The sequence below is a fragment of the Wolffia australiana genome, chromosome 2 (assembly GCF_029677425.1).
Source record: "Wolffia australiana isolate 7733 chromosome 2, ASM2967742v1".
NCBI lineage: Eukaryota > Viridiplantae > Streptophyta > Magnoliopsida > Alismatales > Araceae > Wolffia > Wolffia australiana.
Genome location: NC_135836.1, coordinates 10,015,298 through 10,043,026, shown reverse-complemented (window position 1 = coordinate 10,043,026; position 27,729 = coordinate 10,015,298). Strand labels below are relative to the sequence as shown.

The window sequence follows — 27,729 nt, the reverse complement described above, 5'->3', positions numbered from 1 at the left end:
TGAATGCCCATGTTATACACATGTTCTATGAATGTTTCAACATTTAATCCTTTCAGAAGAGATTCTGAAAGAACTCTGCTATTAGCATATGATGCTCGTAAACTTGCATGTTGCTTATTACACAATTTATATAATGGTTGGATTGAAGCTTTAACTTTCCTGTCGGTATCGACAAGATTTTGGATTTATTTTCACAAAAGAGTTTATTCTGCTCTACAACGTTATGCAGGTAATAAATCACTGAAAAAGGTCATTTCTTACTTTACATATTAACATCATGTTTTTTGCTCCTAAAGTCATGTCATCACTTCTTCACCTCGGAGATGTTGGGCAAGAACTTGGTAACCTCACCCTAGGTTCTGTGAACAAAACAATGATCCCTTGCTATAGATGTGCTGGAGAAAATAATCAGATTATGGAATGATGAAAATGAAAAGGATTGTATGCCTTAAATGTACGATCCTTTTTTGAACAAACTGCATCGCTGAAAAATCATAAAATTATATTCAAGTTTGATCAGGGAGGATTTAATTTCTTCCACAGATGCTGCGGAATCCATAGAAATAGTTTGCATAAATAAAATTCATGGTGTAAAGATGAATTTGAAAATTCAGGCGTGACGATCAAAAGGCGGGACTTTCGGAGCGATGAAGATTAAGGTTCAGGTTATCTGACAGATAAATAAGATGCATCTGAACATTAAGAAGTCAATGAAGATACATCTGAATGTTTTCAGAGTCAATGAAGATAAAGAAAAAATGATCAAAGGAAGTCAAGTAAATTTAGTTACCTTTTTCTCTCAGTTCTACTTTACTTCGTAATGCACCTGCACGTAAACTCTCACCTTTCATGCCTTTTTAATGATGAGATGGAACTTTAGGAGCAATCAGACTGGTGGAAAGTCCCCCCAAAGTCAAAGGTTCTGACTAAATCAGTATTGAAAGAAATGATTTGGTATCTTCATTGGCTGAAGGAGAGTGAAGAGCTCTCCCGACCCATGGGAAAGTAACCTTTGTTGATGATTTTCTATAAACATAGGGTTCATTTATTGACACACAAGTCTGAGGTATTTTATTGGTTCATGGCATGGTGTGGTAAGGTTGAGAACCAAACAAAGAGAAAGATCAAGGATTTGTCAACTGGTTATGAGATGGAGTTGAAGAACTCATAGCTTGATCAGCTTTGTGAGGATCACAAGATCCATTGTCACTTTATAGCAAATAACTCTTCAGTAGGATGGTGTTTTTCAAAACACATGAGTAACACTATTCCTGAGTGGGGACAATGCTTAAGTTGAATTCAGCATTCCCAAGGACTTCTGGACAAAGGAGTGAAAGCATAAGTTTGTTTGTTAAATAGATCAACCAGTTTTACTCTTGATGGGAAGATAGCTGAAGAGGTATAGACTGGCAAGCCTGTTGACTATTTTCTGAACATCTAGGTTATGCTCTCAATCTGTTGGTGTGAGATCAAAGCTTGTTCTAAAGTCCGAGAGGTGTATTCTTGCTTTTGGATTCCAAAGCAAAGAAGATCATGGTCAGTTGAGATGTGGTATTTGATGAAGATCATATACTCTTGAAGGTGTGCCTTGCTGAGTCATTGTCTCAAAAACTATATTATACTCCTGTGTAAAGGACGAACTGAATGGAGGTGAAGTAAAAAATCTGCCTAAGTCGATGGCTGTACGTTGTGATATTCCAATTATAGATCATTTGGAGGTGTTGGACGAGCATATTACATCCAGATGAGGTAGCTGAATGATGAGACCTCTTGCTCATCTAGATAACTCCTATTCAATGGTTGAGCGCATCGACTTTTCTTTGTTTGCATGAAATGGTGAGCCAACTTCATTCAAAGATGCAACCAGTTTCAGAGATAAGTAGATGCGGTTGAAGGCGATGTCTAAGGAGAGATCACCTTTGGACAAGAACCACATAGAATTTAGTGGAGCTTCCCATGGGAAAGCATTCTGTTGAACATAAGTGGACCTCAAGAAGAAGCCTCCTGTGTCAAGTGAAGGCCCTACACAATATAAATCAAGGCTTGTTCAGAATGGGTTCACAGAAGGAAGGAGTTGATTTCAGTGATAAAATCCATAAATACCAAAAAATGTATCAAATAATAATATTACTCTAGAAGGTATATTTAATCATTTGAGCTTGATAACATGTTTATGTAATCATTTAGTAAAAATAAACATAAAAATATAATGATATATATTTTTTATTTAGTGTGGTATCAACTGGTGTGGAATTGATGAGCTCAAATTTTGGGTAACATTATTTTGTTGGATTTGAGTTCAATAAAAAAATTAAATACCTTTACTCATAAATATTGGATTTTAAATACTCTTTACATGAGGATTTAAGAGGGATGAGGGAAGATACATATAAAATAGGAGATTGCAATGTGATAAATATGATGTATAGAGAGAGTGACATGATTATTTAATAAAGATTATATGAATAATGACATGTGGAATAGATAGGAGGACATGGATTTATCAAATGGAAATGAGAGAGTGAGATAGCTGATGACATGAAGTGATGATAGATGTAGAAGATGAATAAGAAGATATGATGATGAAATGGGTGAATGGACGTGATTGGATGATGTTGAAATAGAATGGTGAATAAGTGATAATGATCTAGCTAATGGATGTGATGGAATAACATATAGGAGTTTGTGAGATAGCGAAGTGGATGATGGAGTATATAATCTGGGGTTTCATTTGAGATGAAGGTGAAAAGATCAAGATTGAGATCGAAGATGGCTGTGGTGGGCTGAGATTATGAAAGACTGCGATGAGAATGAGATGATTAAAATGAGGATGGAGATCTTACTAAAGGGACATGAAGGAGATACACCCCTGTAAGCAAAGAAACTAAGATTAGATCCCTATGTTCCACTAGGATCATGGCATTTTTTGAATGCAGATCAGCCTCTCCACTTCTCTATTGATCTTCCCCAAGCACACAAGACACCAAGAACACCCCTGATGGACTGTCAAAACTTCACATATGTAAAGATTATCAAATCAACCTTTTTAATACTGCATGTTTTCATGAAAAATTATGTTGGTATTGGCCATTGTGGCACATGGTGTTATGGAGCTGTAGAAGTAGGATGTGAAGACTCCAGTTTTCCATGGAGATTTGGAGTCGGTCATCTACATGCATCAACTTGAGGGTTTCATTGCACTGGGGAGTAGAACATAGTTTGTAAATTGAGAAAGTAGCTTTATGGATTAAAGGAATCTCCAATGTAATGTGACAAGAATTTGGACTCGTATATGTTGCATATTCGTTATACAAGGTGCTAGTTTGATTGTTGTTTTTGTGAAGAAGTGTGAGGATGGGTCATAATTACTTTGATGCTTTATGTGGAACACATGATCATTGCTTTGAAGAAATTACATGAGATTTTAAGGTTGAAGGCACTCTTGGGAAATGACGTAGACATAAAGTATCTTTGCTCTACAAGGGAGATTCCTTTTATGGAGATATAAAGGGATCAGGAGAGTCCTTGTTTTATGGTTGACTCAAATAAAATATCTGGAGAAAAGTGTTGAACTCTTTGGCATGTCTGGTACTAAAAAGCATGAGTACTCATCTTGCACATCATCTCAAGCTAATTAAAGCTCAGTGCCCAAAGATTGAAGCTGTTATAGCATAATAAAGCAAATTCCTTTTTCTAGCGTCCTTGGCTCTCTTATGTATGTTGTGATATGTATGATGCCTGATATGGCTCATGGTTCAAGTTATGAGCAGATATGTGAGCAACCTTTTAACGGAGCATTGAAATGAAATGGAGTGGATTCTCCCATATCTAAAAGGCTGAGCATTGGATTCTCTTTGAGAAACAAAGTTCTTTCTAAATGATGGGCTTTGTCGATTCTCATTTTTTAGGTAATTTAGATCATCAGAGATCTATGACAATATTTTTTTACGCTGGCTGGTGGTTTTGTGAGCTGTAAGTCGACATTGAAATCTATTGTTTCTCTATCTGCAACCCTGGTAGAGTACATGGCAGCTAGTGAACCATCAAAAGATGGCCTTATGGTTGAAGTTATTAATGAAGGAGCTACGGATACATAAATGTAAGGTTCCTTGTTTTTTTATTTGTAAGAGTGATATACGTTTCACAAAAAAATGGGCGTATGATGCTTAGGGAAAACATATTGATGTGTGGTTTCACATGGGCCAAGAGTTTCTCAATGTCGCAGACATGTTGATGAATGTGGTCACAATGGAGGAGTTTCATTGTGCATGGACATACTTCACATGGGAGGTGCCTTGAGGAACGTTGAATACCTAGAGGATGATGGAGCATCATATGATTGGGCTGGGGTGTCTGTTGTTGGGTTATAGAGGCCTTGACATGGATGAACAAAACAAAACGATTCACAAGGGAAGACTTGAATGAATCGAACGGCATCAACAAAATCATTGGAACGATGCACCTTTCCACAGATCACATCCGTGATTTCTTGGATCCCTGAGTGAGCCGAGTCGAGCTGCTCATGTGTGCAGCCTCTAGATGTAGCCACGCGGCCCATGGTATGTCGGATCTCCTCGTTCTCATTGATGAGCAATGTTCTTTCTCCGTCGGCGTCGTTACGTCATCCCGATCACATCAGTGATGGAGAGGGGGTGTTGGGAGATGGGAGAAGAAGGGGAAAGGCCCCTGAACAATTCTGGCCTGGGTGAATTTCATTCAGGGCCTTTCCCTATTTATACTAAAAGGGTATTTTTCATAAAACCCCCAAAACTTAAGTATATCTTCCGACGTCCAAAAGACCATTTGCTTGTGACCCTCTAGGCCCATGTATCAGACTAGTTAACGACTCTAGTGGCCCAATAACCTTTATTGGCCTCCCGAATTAATTAACTATATCATCATATAGATTAATTAATGTCGGATCGATTTAACCTAATCGATAGGTCGAGACTCCAACACATGGGGTGCCCAACTACACCTCGTGTTCTAGAAGATACAAAGGAGTGTGCATCGACTCACTCATGGAACCTGTTTGTCATTGGTTACAATGTATGTGTAATCCCTCATCCTCTTGATGCTCCTTGGATGACTTAGGGTATGGTCAACTGTCAAACCCTAATCGATCATCCGAGTTAGTACTGATGCATTCAAAAATCATCTGAGAACTCTTCTCTGATATTTCACTACCTTGGCCAAGGACTTCATCGCATCATCTTCCTTGAGCTGTCACCTCTTATACCGAGGGTGGACGGTCCCATCTTGACCACTCAATCGTCTTCGTGAACTTCTTGATGTACCCGAACTAAGACCATTTAAAATCCCATGATTAGAGACTCGTTGGCCATCGCCAAAGTACAACCCTACGACCACAAGTTGTCTTTGGTGTCTCAAGTCTAAGGACCACTTATACAACCCTGACATGAATCAACCTGATTGACAGTTCCGTATAATACCATTCAGGGATTCGTACGAATCAATTCAGTGAACTCTTTCCACTAAAGAGCACCCACTATCTATCCTTAGTGTCGCCACATTAATGGCTACGGGACCCGCCATACTCATCTATGAGTGAGGCTAGACAGTGCTATTCTATCCGGATACTTCGATGTCCTTCTCGCGTATCCTTTGAATAGGAATGTTTAGAACACATGCTTAAAGACTAGTGATCTCCGTATTACGATCTCACCATAATTCACGAAGTCTGATCGTGTATTCATGGACTTCATTATACACATCACACATGCACTATAATGAATATGTTCTATTAATGAACATGGAACGAGATGTGGAATGTGTGATTGGCTTACTGGCCACATATATTTCTATCATTTGCTAAGTTGGAGATTGTTGGAATGTGACAATTCTCTAGTTTCATATTGTGTGATTGAAGGGTTGACCCAGCCATTGCGATTGCCTTAGTGTAGTTCCTATAAATAGGACATGCCTATTTTTTAAGATTGAGACTACTTTTGAGGAGGGCACTAAAACCCTTGGGCGTGCCTATAAAGGGCCATTAATCATGTTTTTATCATCCCATTGATAAGACCTCTTCTTTTAAAGTTCGTTTTAACAAGAAGTAGACTTGGTGAATGAGTAATGAATGATTTTTCAAACAGATTGAGGGGAGTGCACAACTATTTTTTCAGTCATATGTCCATGAAAATTCATCTTTTCTGCATTGTCATCCGTAGAGATGTTTCATCATCACAACTTTGTCATTAGTCCTTTGTCAATGCTGGAAAACAAAAAAAATGACGGATAGATGAATTATGAAATATATTATACTTAAATAAAAATAAATAATATATTAGAGTTTTTATAATCATTCATCAAAACTAAGACCATTGTTGTGCCTGCTGTCACCACCCTCATAGTCCATCGCTTGCAACCCGCGGCCCTTGCTCGATGTACCACCATTCTTGTTCCTCATTGCAGTCACATTGACCATGCTCCTTGCTGTACTCTGCATTTTGGTCTATATATTTGATTCCAATCATGTAATGTTTTATCATCATGAGAGTCACTTTCTTTTGTTCACTCTCACTTAAAATATTATAACTCTCACTCCTTTCTCTCGTTCTTCTCTATCGTATCACAATCTCACTCAGTGCCTCCTCTCCCTGTCTCTCATTCTCACAAAATAGAGGAGAAATAAACTCAAGTGGAGAAGGAAGAATATTGACACAGCACAAACCCCAAGCACTTCTAGCCATTTGATTATTTTACTAATGGGTGTTAATTGGTTTCCTAGTGTCAACTGGATTGCCTGATATTATAATTAATTAAAAGATAGAGAAATAATTCAATCATGAGTTCAATTGCTTTATGTAATTTTTGAGGAAGCTATTTTGAAACTAGTACACATTATTCCACCTATATCTTCCATGACCAGTAGGGATTAGCGTCTCTGTATATATGTCATTTTGTGGGGATAATTTGATTGCATATTTCCTCCAATTATGCACATCATAATATTAAAATATGATATTATAGATAATAATTTCCTCCAATGTGATTGCATAAATAATATTATAATGTCGTATATTTGTTTTTCGTGTCTTTAAAGATTCCATATAACATTTAGGGTGAAAAAATCTGAACGATCATTTGGTTGCCTCAATTCTTTAATATAGGTCAGTCTGAGATGCTTTCTTTGATGCATGCTCTGTGAAATGTTACCATTTGAAGATACGTGTAGAATGTGTCCTAGCTTGTGGAATGCCTGGCTGTTATTGCATATTTTATGCCCAAACACTGTTGTTAAAAGAAAATGAAATGAATCTTAAGTAGTTTTTGTCATCCCATATTTTTCCTGATGCCATTTACTGTTTATGAGTATCTGCTCTCAGATAATGTCAACTTTTAATTTTCCAGTCGAATCTTAATTAATTTGAATTCAAAATACCTCTTTCTTTTTTTTGATGACATTAATTGTTTTCGTATTCAGATTGGACTTTGTCTCTTTGATTGAGGTATGTATAAAGTCATGTTTCTATTATTCAAGGTATTTATTGTTCTTCTAGACAGGGGAAATTTAACTGCTTGCAATGCTGAGATCGTGCTAATATTTTTTAGAAGTTGAATAGTTATGGAATAACTGCTTGAAATTTTAGAAGTTCAATTCTGCAATAAAATTCTTCTCTACATCATACTTGCTCTTCCTAATTGTATTTATTCTTTTTTTTTTGATAATGTTGTTAAGTTTCATCTACAAGAAAAAATATCGATACACAAAATGAGACCACTTAAGTATTTTCAAGTCACTACATTTTTATAATTTATTAATAAAAGCTGTTGTGCTTTGACTGAGAGAGGCAATAAAATTCTGCTTGCAGCATTTCTTTATGTCATTCATTTTTTTATTGACTATCCCATCCATTTCCATATCTTTTGCCGACAATGAAAAACCTCTAAATTCACTTCGTGAAATGGAATCCAGTGCGGACAATGTGATTCCACATCATGATGATTCTGGGCAACATCACCAGGTATTGGGGGTAATAAATGAACATACAACTCGTCCTTATCCCAAGTGTACTTACAATGAAGTAAAGACCGAAGTCCAAATGGTTTTTTGGTGACCTCTACAGACAATTCATTGTAGGCTACACAATGAACTTTATTGAGTTTGAAATGATACATTAAAGACCTATTTTTCAACCAGTCATCAACAAAATATTAGTACACTGACATTGTTCCAAAGTCTGAGAAGAATGTAATCCATCCAGGTTGCATGGGAGGTCATGAAGCATAATTTTGACAAGTACGCAACTATCATAGGCCGTAATGAATGCATGTCAACAGCAATGCTCTGTCATCCATGAATGAAGCTACCACTGATTGAACCTCGAAGTTGGTGTTCTCTAGATCATGATAACCATCCCACTCCAGATGGAGGAAAAAGTGTCCAAAGGTAGTCAATGCCATACTCTTGCAATAGCAAAGACGATTAAGGAGGTCAAAGATGGCATCAAATCTAGGCCAAAAAAAAGAACTCATAAAGGATCTTGAAGCTTGCATATCTGATTCTTTGATTGGAGATGATGATAACCCTCTACGATGGTGGATGGAAACTAATGTGCAATTTTTTCCACATGTCACAAAGTTGGTGATACACCACCTCTCTGCGCCAGCTACAAGTAGAGTTGGTCGTGCAAAAATTCACACCGAGTGTGCGAATTTTCCCACGCACAGAAGGACCTATGTGATGTGCGGCGCAGTTTCGTGCAGAAATTCGTACCGCACAATGCACTTATTGGCACACCATTGTAGAGGGTGGGGGGGCGCGGCGGCCGGGGGGCGGAGGGCGGAGAGAGTGCGGCAGCCGGGGGTTGAGGGCGGCGGGGAGGGGGGCGGGCGGCGCGGAGGCCGCGGGGCGTGGCGGTGGCGGGGGGAGGAGGGTGGGGGCGTGGGGAGAGGAGAGCTGGAGAGGGGTGGGGTGGGGTGGGGATGCGAAGGAAGGGAGGGGGGGCGTGGGCGCGGGTGCCAAAGGGGGGGGGGTGGCACGTTCAAAAAATTTGCACATCCGCACCGCACGGATCCTTGTGCGATGTGCGGTGCGGTGTGCAGATTTTGCGTGCGGTTCATCGCACAACCGCACCGCACAACCGCACCGCACAACCATACAACCGCACAACCGCACGAGCGCGAATCGCTCTCACGGTTTGGACCATCCCTAGCTACAAGTACATTGGTAGAAAGGCTCTTCTCATTGGGTGGTAGAATTTTGATACTCAACAGGTCACTCCAAGATGTGTAGAGTATCAAGCTTCTGTATACGTTGCACTATTGGATGTGACCCTTAGCCTCATCCAGCGAGGAAAATGACGTCTCTCCATTAAAAAATGTGAATGAGATAATAATTATTTAAATGATTGTTCAACATTGAATTTGTATATAATTTCAGTTATCTTAGCTTTTGCAATATCCTTATGCAATTAGGCCTTGACATCGAGCTTCAATGAGCAGCAATAGAAGCAGGACATCCTTCTCAAGTCGACCTTTTCATTTCATTTTTTGGGTGTAAATATATTTTCAGATGCAACTCTTTGGTCACTTTATGTCCACAAAAATTATCCCATCATTAGTGATAAGTCAAATTTTACGTGGTTAACCAAGTTGATGTGTAATTTTGAGACTTACGCAATAAATTTATAATTAACACTAATTCACTTATTACTGATGTAAATTGGTGAGTAAGGGGTCTAACACAGAGAAGGCTTGGTGATTGAGATTGATTTTAAGGCAAATGAATAGTTGATAAAGTGGATTAGGTGTAAAGAGTGTGAAGAAGAGATAATTAATTTTATATGATTATTTAATTCAAATATTTTATATGTATAAATTCATAATTCTTTCTCATAAGCATTATGAACCTATAACAGATATTAGGATGGTGTTAAAATCATGGAATAAGGGTAGGATGAGAGGAATGAATGGATGTGATGAAGAAACCCTAATTAGGGGTTTCCTATGAAAACCCTAATTAAGAATGTGTGGTATAAGTTATTAATCCAGTTTCATAGGGTTTAATAACTTATAACAGAGAGTGAAGTGATATGAGAATGTAGAATAGATAGAAAGATAGGGGAAATTGAACAAAAATCCTAATTAAGTGTTTAGGACTTACCTCTTCCCTTGGTCATGCTCCCAAGTATTAATCTCCCTTCATACACCCGTATATTTAGCTCGGTGCTTGGTCTGTTGCAATAGACACAAAGACAGATCAAGAGAGGGAAGAAACTCACTTTAGAAAGAAGAAAAACCCTAAATTGGCACTCCAAGTCCTTTGTTTCACAAGGTCCCCTAAATGGGAAAGACAAAAAAGAGTACAAAAGAGCCTGATTTGGGGATCTATTTATAGGCTCATCCATAGGTTATGGAAAGATAAATAAAAGGTGGATCTTTCCACAAAATTTCAGCCAAAACTGCCCATGGGATCAGCAGTTATGGCCATTTATTTGTTTGATTAGTTCCACCAGAATAGGGAGCCACCAGAGTATGCCACATCATCCATCCTTGTAAGGCATGAATTTGACTTCTTCCACAAGAAAAGAGAGCCGCCAGTTTTTCCACATCATCCTTCTTTGTAGGGCACAAATTTAACTTGTTCCATAAGAAAAGAGAGCCACCAGTTGTTTCACATCATCCCTCCTCATTGGGCTTTGATTTTTCCATTTTAATCTAAAAAAATACTTGGTAAATATCAAATATAAGCTAGAAAATTTTCCAAAATTCAAAAATAAATATCTCTGTATCCACAACCCCTTTTGGGATGAAATTTACACCAAATTAATTATTTTTAAATATAATATCCATTTAAATCATTATAAACGTAAAAATATACTAACTTTAATGCAAGAATAATTATTTAGTGCACATATGTATTTTTGGTGAAAACTATATAAAATTCATGATAACAAGCATAAAATTAGCTTAATTATCCTTTAAAATGCATGAAATTAACCTGAATTTTCATGCTTTTCTGCATGTTGTCAGTTAGGTCTCATTACTGATGGGTGCGATCATTGGAATCATCCGTACCATTGGTGGCCGTGGACAGTCGTTGGCACTCATCGTTCTTATCTAAGTGTTCGTTGTCACCATCATCAGTGATCGTCCTTCTCGTCCTTAGGGATTGATGTCTTTGTCCTCAAGGGTCATCGTCTGCATCCACAGTTGTCATCGTTGTCATAGACAGTGGACATTGTTCTCATCCTCAATGATTGGCATTCTCATCCTCAGTGATTGTCATCCCCGTCCTCAGCGGTCCTCATGACGTTCATCGACCATCGTCATTCTTGTCCTCGGCGGTCATGGGCAGTTGTCGTCCCCATCATCCATGGTCTTCTTCTTTGTCCTCAACAGTCATCGTACATCATGGACTATCATTATCCCCATTGTTGGCAGCAGTAGTCCCATTTTTGTCGGTCATTGTCCCATCCTTATCCCATTGTTGTCATCGTCAACCACTTTAAAGTAGGTCATAATCTCCTCTTCATTGATAATTGTCATCCTTATCCCTTTGTGCACGTGTGAGCCATCCCCATTGGCAATTTTCATATTATGCATCAACAATAGCCATTGTCCCCTCCTTATATGTGCACGATGATGGCGATAAGGATTATCGTGGTGCGACGACGCCTATGTTTACGCCATCCACATCATCTATGGTCGCGGTCTGCTTTGACCATAGTCATTGTTGAAGTTTCTTGGCCGTTGCACAAGAAACTTTGACAGAAAGAAACTGATGGAAGAAAGGGAAAGAGAGAAAAAGCACCAAGAAAAGAGAGAGAATTAGAATCATTGTATTTCCACTGAGATTTCTCAGTACATTGGTTGTAAATATATACTGTATTGTAGATAGTTGTTTTGGTATCTCGTGTGTGTCCGTTGTAACTAACCCAACGAATTTTTAAATTTGAATGGTTGTTTAAATCTCAACCGTTATAACACCTTCAGGTGCACCGATCACGTCCGTTGATCGTTGCTGTATACTGGGACAGTTGTTTAATCTCAACCGTTATAATACTTGGGGTGCACCGATCACGCCCGTTGATCGGTGCCATGTACCCCTTTAAATCTCAACCGTTATAACTCTCTGGGTGCACTGATCACGTCCGTTGATCGGTGCTATGTACCCATCGATTTCGATCTTATGTTTGTTCCTATCTATGTTTGTTCCTATCTAAGTTTGTTCCTATTCTATCTTTGATCCTATTCTATATTTGAACCTATATTTGATCCTATTTCTAAGTCTCTACTGAGTATATAATATATGACTAATTTTACTATCTAATCTTAATTAAGTCCCTATCAGAAGATTGCCAAACGTTGAATCTTCAGAGATTGTTTTGACGATTTGACGAGTAAAACTCCTCTTCACAGTCATCATCATCGACGACAATTGTTGTCCCCATCTTCTCTGTCTATCTAGAGACTAAATATTTTATTTGTGTTTATTATATATTCCTTCACATTTCTGGCATCCTGAAAGTCATCAGTAATCCATATCATTCGTTCCAACATTTTTGCCATAAGTCATCCACATCATTTTCTCCATCATTTCCTTCATCATTCATCCATCTTAGATGACTGAAAAGAATTCATGCAGTCCTCTGTTCACTACTCCGGTAAATGATGAATAGTGTTTTTGGGCAGAATGGATGAGGGTTCATCATTTGTCCGACAAGCCTATGGAGAATGACTGAGTGAGCATGATGACTGAATGGTTACCATGATGAATACGCATATGATGGTCTAGATGAAATGGAGATGGGGTGAAAGTACGATTGAACACATTATCATTCGCCATCTGCCCTCCATCCCTAGACATTGGCAGGTTAACTGAATCGATAGGATTTTGGACAAATCATTCGATCTGATCAAATTTCAATCAAAATTACCCAATCGTTTCCCTCTTATGTTGAGATAAATCTAGAATTTTGTTCCAAAAAGGTAGGCAAATCAAAGTAGATCATTAATATTCTCAAATAGATTCAAACTGTTCCAATAAGTCGAATTGAGGGTATGGGGTAGAGAGAGACTGAGGGAGCAAAGAGAAACAGAGACAAAGACAAAGAGAGGAAAAGTGACAAAGAGAGAGACAGAGAGGAACAGAGAGAGAGGAACAGAGGGAGAGGGACACAGAGAGAGGGACAGAGAGCGAGAGGAGATGGACAGAGAGCGAGAGGAGAGGGACAGAGAGAGAGAGAGGGACACAGAGAGAGAGAGGGACAGAGAGCGAGAGAAGGACAGAGAGAGAGAGAGGGACAGAGAGCGAGAGAAGGACAGAGAGAGAGAGGGTGACAGAGAGGGAGGGACAGAGAGAGAGAGGGACAGAGAGGAACAGAGAGAGAGAGGGACAGAGAGAGAGGCACAGAGCGACAGAGAGAGAGAGAAAGATGGGAATGCTGTAAACTGTAAAGTCGCCGCCTCTGGCCCACAAGGAAAAGCGGCACGTGCGGTTCTATCGATCCCCATGGTAATGCTGACGTGGCAACTGGAGATTCCTGACGCCTTTATGCGCCTGTCACGTGACAACGCCGACAGCCACGTGTCTGCCGCAGCTCTTGCCACGTATTAGAAGCACCCACGCCATGCGTCAGCTTTCCTCTTCCTTTTACCGCCCCCGGGTTATATATTGAAGTCCTACGTGGCGTTCAGCCTTTGTTGACCTGTCGGCAACATTAGAGTTTAAATAAAAATAAAATATCCGCGGTGAAAGCGAGGCAATAGTCTACGACTGTTTTGGAATCTAGGTGGACGTCAAGTTTGGACAACCTTATCTTATTTCTTTAATTATTTCAGATGCATGCCCAAAACTTGACTCTACTTGCCGTCGTCTTCCATCCGCCGATTCTTCCACTCACTTTCACTCTCTCCCTCACCCTCATTCTCTCTCTCTCTCTCTCTCTCTCTCTCTCTCTCTCTCTCTCTCTCTCACTCACTTTATACCACTTCTCCGTCTCTCTATCTTTATGGGAGAAGCTGACGGGCACTGGGCAGACAGTAATGAAGAGAGAGCGAGAGATAGATAGAGCTACAGGGAGAAAGATAGATAGAGAGATAAAGAGAGAGATAGGTAGATATATATATATAGATATATATATAAAATACAGAGATATAGAAATAGAGAGTGAGAGGGAGAGAGAGAGTGATCGAGAGATAGATAGATAAATAGAGAGAGAGGGCGAGAGAGGGTGATAGTGACGGAGAGAGATAGATATATAGATAGAAGGGGGGAAGAGAGTGATAGTGACGGAGATAGATAGATATATAGATAGACGGGGGGAAGAGAGTGTTATTGATGGAGAGAGAGACTGAAGTAGAGAAAGAGATAGTAGATAGATAGATAGAGAGGGGGAAGAGAGTGATAGAGATGGAGAGAGAGATAGAAGTAGAGAAAGGGATAGTAGATAGATAGAGAGAGACGGGAGAAAGGTAGTGATTGAGGGAGACAAATATAGAGAGACGGAGAGGGCGGAGGGAGCGAGTGATTGAGAGAGACAAATAGAGAGATAGAAAGAAGGCGGAGAGAGTGAGAGTGAGAGGGAGAGAGAGAGTGAGAGGGAGAGAGAGAGAGATAGGGAGAGGGAGAGGGAGAGAGAGAGAGTGAGAGAGTGAGAGGGAGAGAGAGAGAGAGAGAGAGAGAGAGAGAGAGAGAGAGAGAGAGAGAGAGAGAGAGAGAGAGAGAGGGAGAGAGAGAGAGAGAGAGAGAGAGAGAGAGAGAGAGAGAGAGAGAGAGAGAGAGAGAGAGAGAGAGAGAGAGAGAGAGAGAGAGAGAGAGAGAGAGAGAGAGAGGAGATGGGGGGTGGGGGAGAGCAGTCCATGAAAAACGTCATCTACTTGAGTCGGCAGAATCGAACCATGGGCAGGGTCTGAGGCTGATTGGGCCATGGGCTGCACAGAGTCCAAGCTCGAGGATCTCCAAGCCGTGGCCCTCTGCCGGGGCCGCCGCCGAAGCCTTGGCGAGGCCCTTCTCTTGCGCCACGCCCTCTCCGAAGCCCACGGCGCCTATCTCCTCTCTCTACGCAACGTCGGCGACCAACTCCACCGTCTTCTCCACAACAAGGACGACCCTCCCCCGCCATTAGCACCCTCCCCAGAAAGCTCTCACATCCGTTTCAGCCCCTCCCAGTCGGACTCCTCCGAGTTCGACGACGATCTATCTGGCCCGGCGTTCGAGCCCGAGCCGCGCGAGTCCTCCGCCTGGGATTTCCTGAACCCGTTCGTCTCCTTCGCTTATTCTACTGGAGACGGCGACGGCCAATTGAGGGATGAAGAGGGCGTGCCTGAACTGGAAGAGGAGGAGAAGGCAGTGAAAGTGGAAGCTGTCGAAGAAAGTCGAGTCGAGGAAGATAAGGAGGAAGGCGAGCTGCCGGTCCGTGACCCGGTTCCTGAGTCGCGCTCGGTCTCGGAGGCTGCGGAGGAAATCAAACGGCTCTTTGACAGAGCTTCTGAGTCTTGTGAGGAGATATCTAAGTTGCTGGAGGTGGGCAAGTGGCCGCGAAGACCGGGAGAGGACGAAGGTGAAGTATATGAGAGGAGGAAACGTAAGTTGTATTAGATGATTGCGCTGACTTGGTCGGTGTTTCCGGTCTGCAGTGGTTGATCGGCGGAGGGAGAGGAGCGCCATTGTTCTACCGCTTTCGCTGGATCACTCGGTTTCCGGGTTTGTGAGTGGAGAAACGACTTCTCCTCAAGCTGAGGGGATGGTCTTACCGTCCGCGAGCCTCGCATCGACCTTGCGAAAGCTCTTCATCTGGGAGAAGAAGCTCTACGACGAAGTCATAGTACGAAACTTCCTTCCTCTGATTTTAATGATTATGATGACGATAATCTTCTTTTGAAAACGATGATAATCTAATCCTTATTTCTTGAACCTTCTCTCTCTCATCATCGTCGTCGTCATCATCATCATCATCTTCTACTTCTTCAGATGATGATGGTCTTGCCGTTCCCTTTTCCTGATCGGTCTCTCTTTGTTATTCTTCGTCTAATTAATTATGTTGATAACAATGACGATGGTGGTGGTGAGCTGATCTACCCTTTTGTTTTATTCCTCTCTGTCTTCATCATACTATTCTTCCGTCCTCTTGACCCTTCTCTAATTCTTGATCAGGCAGAGGAGAAGCTGCGGGTACGATACGAACAGAAAGGCCGGCGGCTAAAGCGCTTGGAAGAGGACGGCGCCGAGTCTCGCAAAGTCGGACCCGCCGAGCTCACGGTCAGGAAGCTGGCGACGAAGATCAAGGTTGCGATCCAGGCCGTCGAATCCATTTCAAGCCGGATCGGCAAGCTACGAGACGACGAGCTCTGGCCACAGCTCCTCCAACTCATCCATGGGTACGATCGCCTTTCCTCCCAGTATCTACAAGGGTCGAGGACGAAACGACAAACGAATGACGAGGGCGATGTCGAGTTCATCATCGTCTTCATCATCCGAGAAAGAGACGAGAGAACATCATCCTAGCCCTAGATGGATGATGAGAACGATAACGTGATGAGAGAACGATACGAATCTTCATCTCACCATCGTCATCTCCATCAGAATTAAAACGAATGAGCGAATGATAGATACGTGTGTTTATCCCCGTGGTAGGTTGGTGAAGATGTGGAGGGTCATGGAGGAGTGCCACCGGAACCAGCACCGCGCCATTATCGAGTCAAAGAGCTTGGACAAGATCGCCTCGGAGGAGAAGCCCAGCGAAGCTCGAACGCTGGCCTTGAAACAGCTCGAGCTGTCGATTCTCCGTTGGATCGACGCCCTCTGTTCGTGGTTCCACGCCCAGAAGAGCTTCGCCAGGGCTCTCAACGATTGGCTTTCGAAATACCTCCTCTACGACCCCGAGATGACGGATGACGGACTCGCCCCGTTCTCCCCGGGACGGCTGGGCGCTCCCCCCCCGTTCTTCATCTGCAACCAGTGGGCTCAGGCCATGGCCGCCCTCTCCGACCGAGAAGTGGTCGCCGCGATTCAGGCCTTGGCGGGCAGCGTTCTCCAGCTCTGGGAACGAGACCGGCTCGCTGACCTGCAGAGAACGACGGGCAACCAGGACGTGGAAAAGGATGAGCTTGCAGTTCAGAAAGCCGTCGATGCGCTGAACAGGAAGCTCGTTTTGGCATCGGACGGAAGCGGAGGGGCCGTCTACGGGCAGATGGTTATCCGTCGAGAAGGAAACGGCGCCGGAGAGGGCCTCAAGGGGGAGCTTAAACGGGTCTTCGACGCCATGGAAAGGTTCGCACAAAGCTGGGTGAAAATTTATGAGGACCTTTGCGCGCGCAGCGAGGAAGAGGGAGCAGCGGGAGAGAGCAGCCGGGGACGTGCGTAGACGAGTGAGCTTTCGTTTGATCAGTACTTAGCTCGCTGGCTAGCTCAGTCTGGTTTTGGAAGAGACGGGTTGGTCTTGGAAGCGAGGAATAATGAGCTTGTGTTTTGCCCAGTCGCCATACTTGTAAATTGCAGGCCCCCCCGGGCTGGTCTAGCAATTTTTCTTTTTCTCACTCTTTCTGCCTTCATTCAATCTGACATATTTGGATTAGTGGAATGTTGAACCTTCTATGGTAAGCCACCTTTATTTGTCCCATGTGACATGACCCATGGGTGGTCTTGGTCAGATTCCTAATAAGTGCTTCAGAAAGTGATCCGTGGCTAACTGTAAGGCCCCAAAGTAGGTGGCATTCCTGCACAGAGACCTGGGTGCTAATTGTGAGGACATGTAAGTGTACTTGGACACACAATAGGGGATCGAGTTCTTAAGCATAAACATCACACACATCATGGGTGGTGACACATGACACTGATCTTTAAAGCCAATGCTCACTAGGTGTTCGTGATTGTCGGCGTGCAAGTGCGGCAGATCAGGGCAGGCCGCAGGTAAGCCATAGGTGCTGCACGTGCTGGCTGTTGAGGACAAACGCGCATGTGCATTGTGCGCTGTGATGTGCTTGGGCCATGCAGGCTGAGCTGCAGAGGCGCATGCGATGCACACTGGAACTACGCAGGCGTGAAAACTTGAGTGCTATGAGCTGCGCGTACACCGTGCATGCTACGTGTTCCGGGTGTGGGGTGGGAGATATCTCGCTTGGAGACTAAGGCAGTGGCATAGAGAGCACCAAGATGGCTGCGGGGCACGTTGTGCCTCTACGGGTTGTGCTGCGGCACGCAACACCAAGGCTCGGGGCATTGAGCATGGCGGCGCCAATGTGGACCAAGCATGGAGGTGTCATCAGGGGTGTTGGTGGGACATGGAGCATGAAGGCTGGGACGGACTGGCGGATGCGTCTAGCCCATGACCCACAGGCGCGCGGCGCTCCTCCTAGAGGCATGCCTATAGCGGTAGTGCTGACAGGTGCGCACGCAAGGCAGAAGGCCTCTAGGCGCAAGAACACCTCTACCAAGGCGTGCATTGTTCCTCATCTTGTAATTTTGGTATCATCCCTAGTCTTCCCCCATATAATAGTGTTCCCTACCTTCTGTCTTTAACCTCCAAACAATCTAAAGATGTTCCAAGAGACTTCTGCTACACAAGCCAAGGCTGCTCAGTGTTTCTGTCCAAGCATTCAGGCCGGCATGCGTTCAATCCGAGCATTGTTCCAAGTTATGGATTTGACTGCGTAACACTAAGACATACTCGAGCTGGGTTAGGGTATGAAAATATTGATTAATCTGAAGCCTGTCTGAAGGCACCATGGCTGCATAAAACAGTCACCTAGCACCTTGGATTGCTTCTAATAGTCATGTCTCAAACCTGGACAACCAGGTGCACAACAACTTTTTTATTTATTGGCAACAAACCATAATACATTCTTAACATGATTAAACCTAAACCTAAATTGTGAATCTATAAAATATGATAATTTCCCTTACATTGTGATAGGTTAACAAGCTCAAGTCAACATTAAAATCACAATTTAGGGATCATTAGTGCACATGTCACTTTATCATAATATATCTTAGAATTCCTAGTAATATATATTGTTGGATTACAACGAGTTGGGCTTCACCTATATCCTTTATATCAAAATGTCTATGTAGGAAATATTTGGAATCTTCTGCAAAACTTACACTTGAAGTAGCAAGCAATATGTCTTTGGCATAAACACTAGTAGATTCTAGATACTCCCAATTTTCAAATCAAAAGGGATAATAACTTTACAAAATGTAAACTTTCATTGTTTAAAACCTGTTTTAGCCCATATTTATATTTAGCTTGCTAACCGTATGCTCTTTCTCATCGACCTCAAAACCTTAAGGTTAATTGATGTGTACTTCATCAACTCAACATTGCTGAAAGTCATTCCCACATCCATCTGATACTGTTACAAGTATAATCTAGTTACTAAGCCGGATCCTAATCTAACAATCAAGAGATAAAATGCCATGAAAAAACTAAATAAGGCTTTCAAAGAGGCAATAAAGATGGTCTCATGATAGTTAATGCCTTCCCTCCAGGTGAGCCCTTTCACAGAATGCCTGGCATGGTATAACTTGATTATTAGATTAGGATCACACTTAGCCTCCTAGACTACTTTCAATAAATTGGTTTCATTAATTAGGGTAGATTCATATTTCTAAACTTTGTAGTGATCCGTCTGTTCATTCTCTTCCTTCATTACATGAAACAAATGACTAGAGTTTGAAGAGGTCATTAGATGTGAGAATGTCCCAGGGTGAATTTCCCCTTGACTCATATATTTATCTAATAACTACATCACACAGAATAGATGGAATTGTTGGCCTTGTTTGTATCATAGTTCTTCTTATGATAAGCTCCAGAACTTAATTTGGATTTTTATCTGCCAGATCTTCCTATTATGATTGTGTTTGATAATTAATATTCACTCCTACTCATACATTAAAGATAGTTGAATCGATCACCCTTTATGGAGAGTGGTCACTCCTTTGGAAAAAGAGTTCATTGAATTGTTGTGAATGAAAATGTGGATGGTTTTATACCTAACTATCAACCATGTTGATTCAATTCTGCGTTGTGGATGTGAACCTTAAAATTGAGATATCATTGAATTCTTCTAAAAAGATCAATTGTTCGATCTCAATTTAATATGAAACATAATTAAGGTACATTTATCATTGCATCACAGACATTTTGTAAAGTGCAATAAGGGTCTGAAAGGTCTGTGATGAAATGATAAATATACCTTAAAGTCAATGTATTAAATAAAATTTCAGACATCTAACTCATGAATTTAGCAGTATTCCTATGTATTATTTTGGAGATTTATAACTCTTCCGTTTTATTGGATGGAATTTTAGTGAGTTAGGTTTATAAGAGCACCGAAGTGCTAGTAAAAAAACTTAGGACTTGCCTTCTTAGTGTATTTTAGTTTGGTAGTTCGACCGTGAAATTTCTTTGTTAACCAAATCATTTCAAAATTCTTGAACTTTGATTAAATATCAGTTTTCTGCAAAAAATGGAAAATTTTAACTAACCCAAATTAATTTTTATGAAGGAAGATAATGTTGTTATGTCCTTTAACAATATATTTAAAATATTAGAGAATGTGATGTACAATGATTTTTACTTTGTATTAGTATTAAGCAGAATGATTGGTTAAGGTTACGGGTTACCATCGCTTTAGTCATTTGGGAGTTTCATGTCGATGAAACATTATACATAGATGAAAACAATGGAATTAAATGTTACATGCAAAAATTTACATACTACTTTGTATCTTCAAGAATATGAGGTGTAGCTTGGTATTCCACGGGCTAGCAACTCAACCTATTGATTAGATCATTGATTAATTTATATTTATATTGATATTATTACTCAATGATGTTGGCCAATGATTGTTTTTGGGAAATCATATTTAGTATGTAGACACATACATTGGCCTTAATTATCACACATTAGTGGATATTATCTAGCCGCAAGGCTTTTATGAAAGTTTCATTGAGATTATAAATAGAACAAGGCAACCTACTTTCGGTACCATGAGAGTCATTCTTGAGCGCCCTCCCCTCTCTTCTGATAGGCTTCCCAAGTTCTGTTTTCCAGTGAGATTGAATGGTGAGGAAATCCACTCCAATTTTTAGTAGTATAGTTTTAGAGAATTTTGAGAAGATAAGAGGCTTTGAAAGTCATGTAGGCATATCTAGAGGCTGAACATCTTAAAAGATTAAACATAGTCACATGAGAAACCAAGTCATAAAATATTTTATGTTTTCATACATTAAGATCCATTTTTAATTATGACTTCTACTAAATTTTAAATTAAGTAAATTGAGAATAGAAAAACCATTTTAATGAATATTTTACTATAAACAGGTTATCATTGGTGGGGTTAGGAATAGATTGGCAATGTCAAATTTCCACATATGAGATGTACGGCCCAGTATACGGCCCCAAAATAGGAAGAATTCCTGCTCAGAGACTATGTGCTGACTGTTGAGGACATGCCTATATACCTGGACTCAGAATTGGAGATTGAGTCGATAAGCGTGTAGACTGCACGCATCTTGCATTGTGACACCCAGCCCTGATCGGTAAAGCTAATGCTCGTTAGGTGCTTGTGTTTTTTGGCACATAAGTGCATCGGATCAGGGCAAGCCGCGCACGCGGGCTGCCGAGGATGCATGCATGAACGTTTTACGCTGCGCTCGCTCGGGTTGCGAAGGCTGCACAGCAGAGGCGCAGGCACTGCATGCGGTGACTACATCGGTGCTAAGCACCACGTGTGCGTGCCACGCAAGTTAAGCAGGCAGCGTCAATGCAGACCAAGTGTGGAGGTTTCAGTATGGGTGCTGATGGTGTGTGGAGCATCAAGGCTTCTCGGACTGACGGGTGCGCCAAGGACCATGACCCAGGGTGTGCGACGCCCAGGCGGGGGGGCACGCTTGTTGTGGTGGTGCCAATAGGCACATGCGTGGGGCCACACGCCTCAAGGTGCGGGAGTGCCATTACCCACGCACATGTTACATCTCGTCTCATTACTTGGGAATTATCTGGGTCTTCCCCCATGTAATGACTATGCCTATGTTGTAATATCTTTTATTATAATACAATGTCCCATTTGATACTAAGGGCCTAGTCCTTCCCTCTCTCCTTAACCTCCAAGAAATCTAAAGATGTTCAAACAGACTTCTGCTGCACAAGCAAAGGTTGCTTAGTGTTTGTGCATAAGTGTTGAGGACGACATGAGTTTGATCCGAGTATTGTTCTTAGCTCTAGATTTGACCGCTTGACACCTGGTGATAGTGACATACTGAAGAGCTTGACCCCAGTTAGAGAGAGTAGGTGGTCTAGTTTTGCAATTGACATATGGCAAAGATTGGAAGCAATCTTGCATAGTTGTATGTTAAATAAAATAGACAAACGAGATGGAATTAAATAAATTCCTAAAAAAGAGAATCTGAATGAAAAATGACAAATCAAGCCATCTAATAAATTATGGAAATCCATTCATAAAGATAGTTTCAGTAGTGTGGACTCTGCAGAAAAGAGGATGATGCATTATGGAATCCACAAATTTAAGAAATTGAAGATGAGTCATAGGTCATTAGAACTATTGTTTAAGAGAGTTTTAAAGACAATATTTATGAATAAATATAACATAATTTTACATTTAGAGCATTTTATTTCATGTGGCACAAATAAAGGTGTTGTCACATCTAATTGATGAATCATAAAAATCTAACTCGTAACAAAGGTTGAGAGCACACAAATAGTGGTGTTTAATGATTAGATGATGCAGGATGGCTCGGATTAATGTGGGTAGGGTATACTAAAGGTCAACTAAGGATGGATAAAACATACCACAAATCAACATGGTTGATTTTTGAACATCTAAATATGGAGAAAATGATAATGGTGCAGCACCTTTCTTCAAATGAGGGCAGGAGGACTGTCTTACAACCACTGAGGTGAAAACAAAGCTCCAAATCAAATATTCGAGTAAACTATTCTACTAAGTCTGACAGCTGTTGAAAAACACAGAACAAAACACTAGATAAAGTAATGAGGATCAGCAAAGAGGGAAGAGTAGACCTTTAGTGCCGCGTCCTGCAACAGTGGTGTCGCATCGGATGATGGGGCATGGTCATGTGTGCCACCATCAGATTAAAATTCTCAAATAATAAAAGCCTGGGTCTCAATATAAAGTAACTTATATGGTGCTTAACAAAATTTTCATCAGTATATTTTAAACTGTCTCACAAAACATGTACTAGTTATATTTAAGAGTGTAGGAGGAAGAGGTGGATTGCATTTCTGAACATAGAACTGATGTAAGACAAATGCTGTTGAACCAATAGATGACCTTACTTGTATTGGGGATGCATCTGTTTATTTCATACACTCAACATGCTAGGGATATCAATTTCCAACTAAAAGTAGAAATCGGAAAGTCCTTTTGTCCGAGTCATAGAAGATAAATGATTAAGTGAAAATGAGGGGTTTGGTTTGTTGCACGAGGTGAGAGATCAGGTTCATCTTAAAGAGAAGTAATGGGTGTGAAAGTGATACAAATTTTGGGTTCAATATATGATAATATAGACTTGGCCATAAGTTCAGTTTTTAGGGCTTAATGTTAATGTTTTAATTTAGACAACTAAAAATACTTTTGAAACATTTACACTTAATTACTCTATGCTAGTTACATGACAAAAGGAAAATTCACATAAAGTCATGGATTTAATTTAATGACAAATTTTAGGCCCTGAAAAGTAGAAATAAGTTTTGAATTGAGAAATTTATAATTCCATTTTTTGAATTTATAAATTATAGATAATTTTGTAGAACTATGTTCAAGGAGAAAAGGAATAACTATAGAAAAACATATTCTATATGTTTTTTAGAAAATTATTAAAAACTCTAAATGCAAATTTTCAATTAGATAATTTACAAATGTAGAAAATAATTTTATGTTATTGTAATATTTTTAAAGATTTTCATGAGAGATTTGTGATATTCATGAAATTGATCAGTTTAAATAATATTTATATATATTCATAGGAGTTTATTTTATATTTTTATAATATAAAAGAAATAATTATTACCTCTGTGTGAATTGTCAACAGTGGTTAGTAGAGACTTGTGGAAGGTGCATGATCAATTGCTAACAGTCAGAAATATTATACTTTTGACTAATTTCTTAGATGGTATGTTTGCACCTGAAATGTTGCAGCAGGTGTGTGGCTGCAGGTGGTGGACACACACATTCAATGAGCCAAGGGGTAGTAGGCAATGATAGAGATGGGTTTTGGAGGTGCAAATCAAAGAGTTTTTCATCAAATTTTATAGAGAGAAATGAGAGATAGAACTTTTGGTTCAGACAAAGAGAAACTAATGATAAAAAACAGGGAGAGAAAATATCATATTCTATAGAGAGAAAGTGGTAGAAAGGTGCAGGAAAGAGAATGTGAGGATAATGAGAGGAGAAGTGAAGAAAATGGATGGGGAGGATGGAAAAGATACTGGTATAAGTTCTTAAAATGCTGATGATTGTGTCTTCACCTACTCGGGGCTTTAAATTTCACCATGTCTAGGTATTTGTCTCTACAAGAAATAGATGAACGCTTCAAAAAACCTACATACAACAAGAATCTTGGAAAACCTTGTCAAGTTGGCTAGCCACTATTAGAGCACATTTAGAATGATATAAATAAAGACCGGGAGATAATATTTTAAAATTACATTACTTATTAAATGAACCTTCTGCCATTCCCCAATTCTTTTCACACTATTTCTTCTGATTGGTTGAGGGCCCCATGATTTGCAATTCAAGATCCTCTGCGAGAAGTTAGAGGGGTTGGTACATGGATCCAGAGCATATTTCACAGGTGTATAACTTCTCTTTGAAGCCCAAATATAAATGGATACTTTTATACCAATAGCCCAATGGTTTGTGTCCCAGATCCCATTGAATGATTCAACCCATTAATAATACTCATCTTTAATTCTTGTAAATTTATTTACATTTAGAAGTAGAAAATATTCATAATTAATTTAACTTATCTCACAAATAGAAATTTTTAGTTTTAAATAACCTTAAAACATAAAAGTGATAATGATATAAAGTTTAGTAAAATTCAAATCATTCAGTTGAATACATGATAGTTTCCCGATTTAGATATCCAAAAATATGTATGAATTTATAGCACAGTTCTAATGTTATGCGAGGGTTTAATCATTAGGTAATCTATAACACACCAATAATTACATTGTTATAATGGATTTTCTATGTGTATTTAAGTGAAATGATTCTATGTGCATATTTTTTATCATAAAATAAGTAAACCTCATATTACACTGATAGTTTTTTTTCTAGATTCGATAATTTTATACAATTTAATGATATCATATCTGTGGAGAAAATAGATTCTAGATAAATTTTATAATTTGAAAATTTTCTATCATTATTATTTTTAGTCAGAATATAAGTGATAAAGATTTTTAAGATTAAAACTTTAGTCTTGGACTTATTTGAGGGGCTTTATGAATTAGTCTGGGTTTGTTTTAGTACATCATAGATCACCAAATGTAATAATTTGATTAATTTAAGTTGAACAAAATATTTTGAAAAGATCCTGAGAGGGAGAAAGAACAATAGAGGGAGATATAGGGATAGGGGGGAAAGAAGGGAAGGGAGGGGAAGGAGCATTCGTTTCCAGCATTTTTAAAGATATTTATGTTGATATTCAACGTAACCATTAACATGACTTTTCTAAATTGACATTGAAATTTACTAGTCAATCTGAACAGACTGAGACCAGACCCAGACCGGATCAGTACCAAACATGAACGGACTAGAATGCACCAAAATTAAGCTAAGATTTAGGTCTTTGCTAAAACTTATGAGTAAACCGAGACCATAAATTCAATGAGCAGACATTGTAGAAGTCAGCTAGTTTTTTAAAATATTTGATTTTGAAGGCCAAGAAAATGCATAGACATGGCTAAGAAGGAAATTTCGATAGAGAAAAGGAAGAATCTTTCAAGTAATCTAAGAAGATACAATTAAAAGGGCCATATTAATTGGCAGTGGCTAAGGAATAACCTAAGAGGGGTGCCTGAGTTAGGTTCTCTGACTGAGTTACCTTTTTCTTTGTTATGTAGCTATAATCTTTGATACACATCATAAAATTTACTTCACCGTTGCCTTAGTATAGGATATACCTATCTAAAATCTAACTCAAAAGAGGTTAGTCTAGCTGATCAGTAGCACCTATCCAGAATATATTCAAGAAATACATCAAATATGCATAAAAAACATTTGTAAGGATGTGTAATGAGGCTAAAAATGTAAAAGGCATTGAAAATAAATGTACTAATGTGTCACAGCTTTATGCCACTAATATTTAGTTAGCTTTAAGTATTTTTTCATATTCTATAGATGGTTATGTGGTAGTGTCAAAAATGTAGATTCAGAAGGAAAAGGCAAATTTAAAATAAGTTAATGATAGATATTCGTGGTAGTGGTGATACTCAGGAGAAAGAATATTGAATTGAATCAATCGTCACAATAGTTTCAACTTTATACCCTGAAAGTTGATGATCCAAAAGTCCTCTAAAGCTGAATTTTCAGGTGATAAACCTAAAATGTGATTTTCAGGTTCTCATTAATGGAAGAATTTATAATCACTTTGTTACAAAGTATAGAGTAATGGTTCAATCGATAGAGAGCAGGTATTGAAAAATAAATTTTCAGTTAAAAATATTTTTTAGAGTTTGTAATTTCTTATGTTGTGTATATTTTTATGATTTTATGTGAGTTGATTGAAATCAAAACAAAAAATAAACTACTTCAAAACTAATATAAGAATGATAAAGACCAAATGAAACATTATGTAAACTCCAGTTGGGATAAACTAGGTGTTCTTTTATCTTCTTCTACAAATAAACAGATTGGGATTGCATTAATGTAAATGAGACATTCTTAATAAAGACGAGAGATAATAATATATGGGGATAGAATCCAATGATGGACTATAAACACTGAGGCAGAGAAATTTAAATTGAGGAGGCCAACTGTTATTAGCCCTTAGATCTGATTCCAAGGAATTAGGAGGCCGTTACGTATTAAAATACAGCCTTGCTCCAAGTTTTATTTTATGCTCAAATATGATAGCAACATCTAAATATCAAATCTCAAAAATGAAATTTGAGTTTATGAGTTAGTTCTTCAAATAATGCCTCACTTTTATATATTCCTTGAAGCAAGCGAAGTTGGGACTTTTCTCCTCAATGAATATTGGACCTCCTATTTTAATTCATGTCAGGGCTTAGGCTTCTTATTATCGCCCATTTGCATTCAAAATTTAGTATTTTCTTTACTTTAATCCAGAATTTTGATATGAGTTTAAAAAAGTAAGAATAGTCAACTTTATTCAATAAAACCAAGTAAGGTTAGTCTGAAGAACAAATAAACTCAATCAATCAGTTTTAAATAGGTTAATTATGATTTTCTATTTTTTATTTTAAATAATAGATACTAATAATAAATAATTAAAAAGACATAATCACAAAGAATTATCTCTATTTATTTGATGTTAGCACGAGAGTAGCTTTGTCTTTCTATAACTGGCAATATATTAGTTTGAATGTGCTAGAGCATGACGTGTAGATTCCCAACCCACATATTGGAAACTACACATATAAATCAGGTTAATTGATCCTTCATTCATTAGTATGAATGTGTATATACGTATTTAATTATGTTGGATAATAAACATATTGGAGCCATTGGAGTCATTAATACAACTAG

At 39.5% G+C, this 27,729-nt stretch overlaps 1 protein-coding gene across 1 annotated transcript; it reads left to right on the top strand.

Moving 5' to 3' along the window:
* The first annotated feature begins 14,700 nt into the window (after nt 1–14,700).
* Nucleotides 14,701–17,588, top strand: LOC144716780 (protein ROLLING AND ERECT LEAF 2-like). The gene is made up of 4 exons (XM_078592025.1): nt 14,701–15,530; nt 15,607–15,794; nt 16,124–16,347; nt 16,604–17,588. The coding sequence occupies exons 1-4, from the start codon at nt 14,897–14,899 to the stop codon at nt 17,331–17,333; spliced, it is 1,776 nt and encodes a 591-aa protein (XP_078448151.1). The 5' UTR covers nt 14,701–14,896; the 3' UTR covers nt 17,334–17,588.
* The last annotated feature ends 10,141 nt before the right edge of the window (nt 17,589–27,729 follow it).

Excerpts from the sequence above, each read along its gene's own strand:
- LOC144716780 (XM_078592025.1), top strand. The coding sequence starts at position 14,897 with ATGGGCTGCACAGAGTCCAAGCTCGAGGATCTCCAAGCCGTGGCCCTC. Across the intron at positions 15,531-15,606 it reads AAGACCGGGAGAGGACGAAG|TGGTTGATCGGCGGAGGGAG; the intron begins GTGAAGTATATG and ends TCCGGTCTGCAG. Across the intron at positions 16,348-16,603 it reads CTCCTCCAACTCATCCATGG|GTTGGTGAAGATGTGGAGGG; the intron begins GTACGATCGCCT and ends TCCCCGTGGTAG.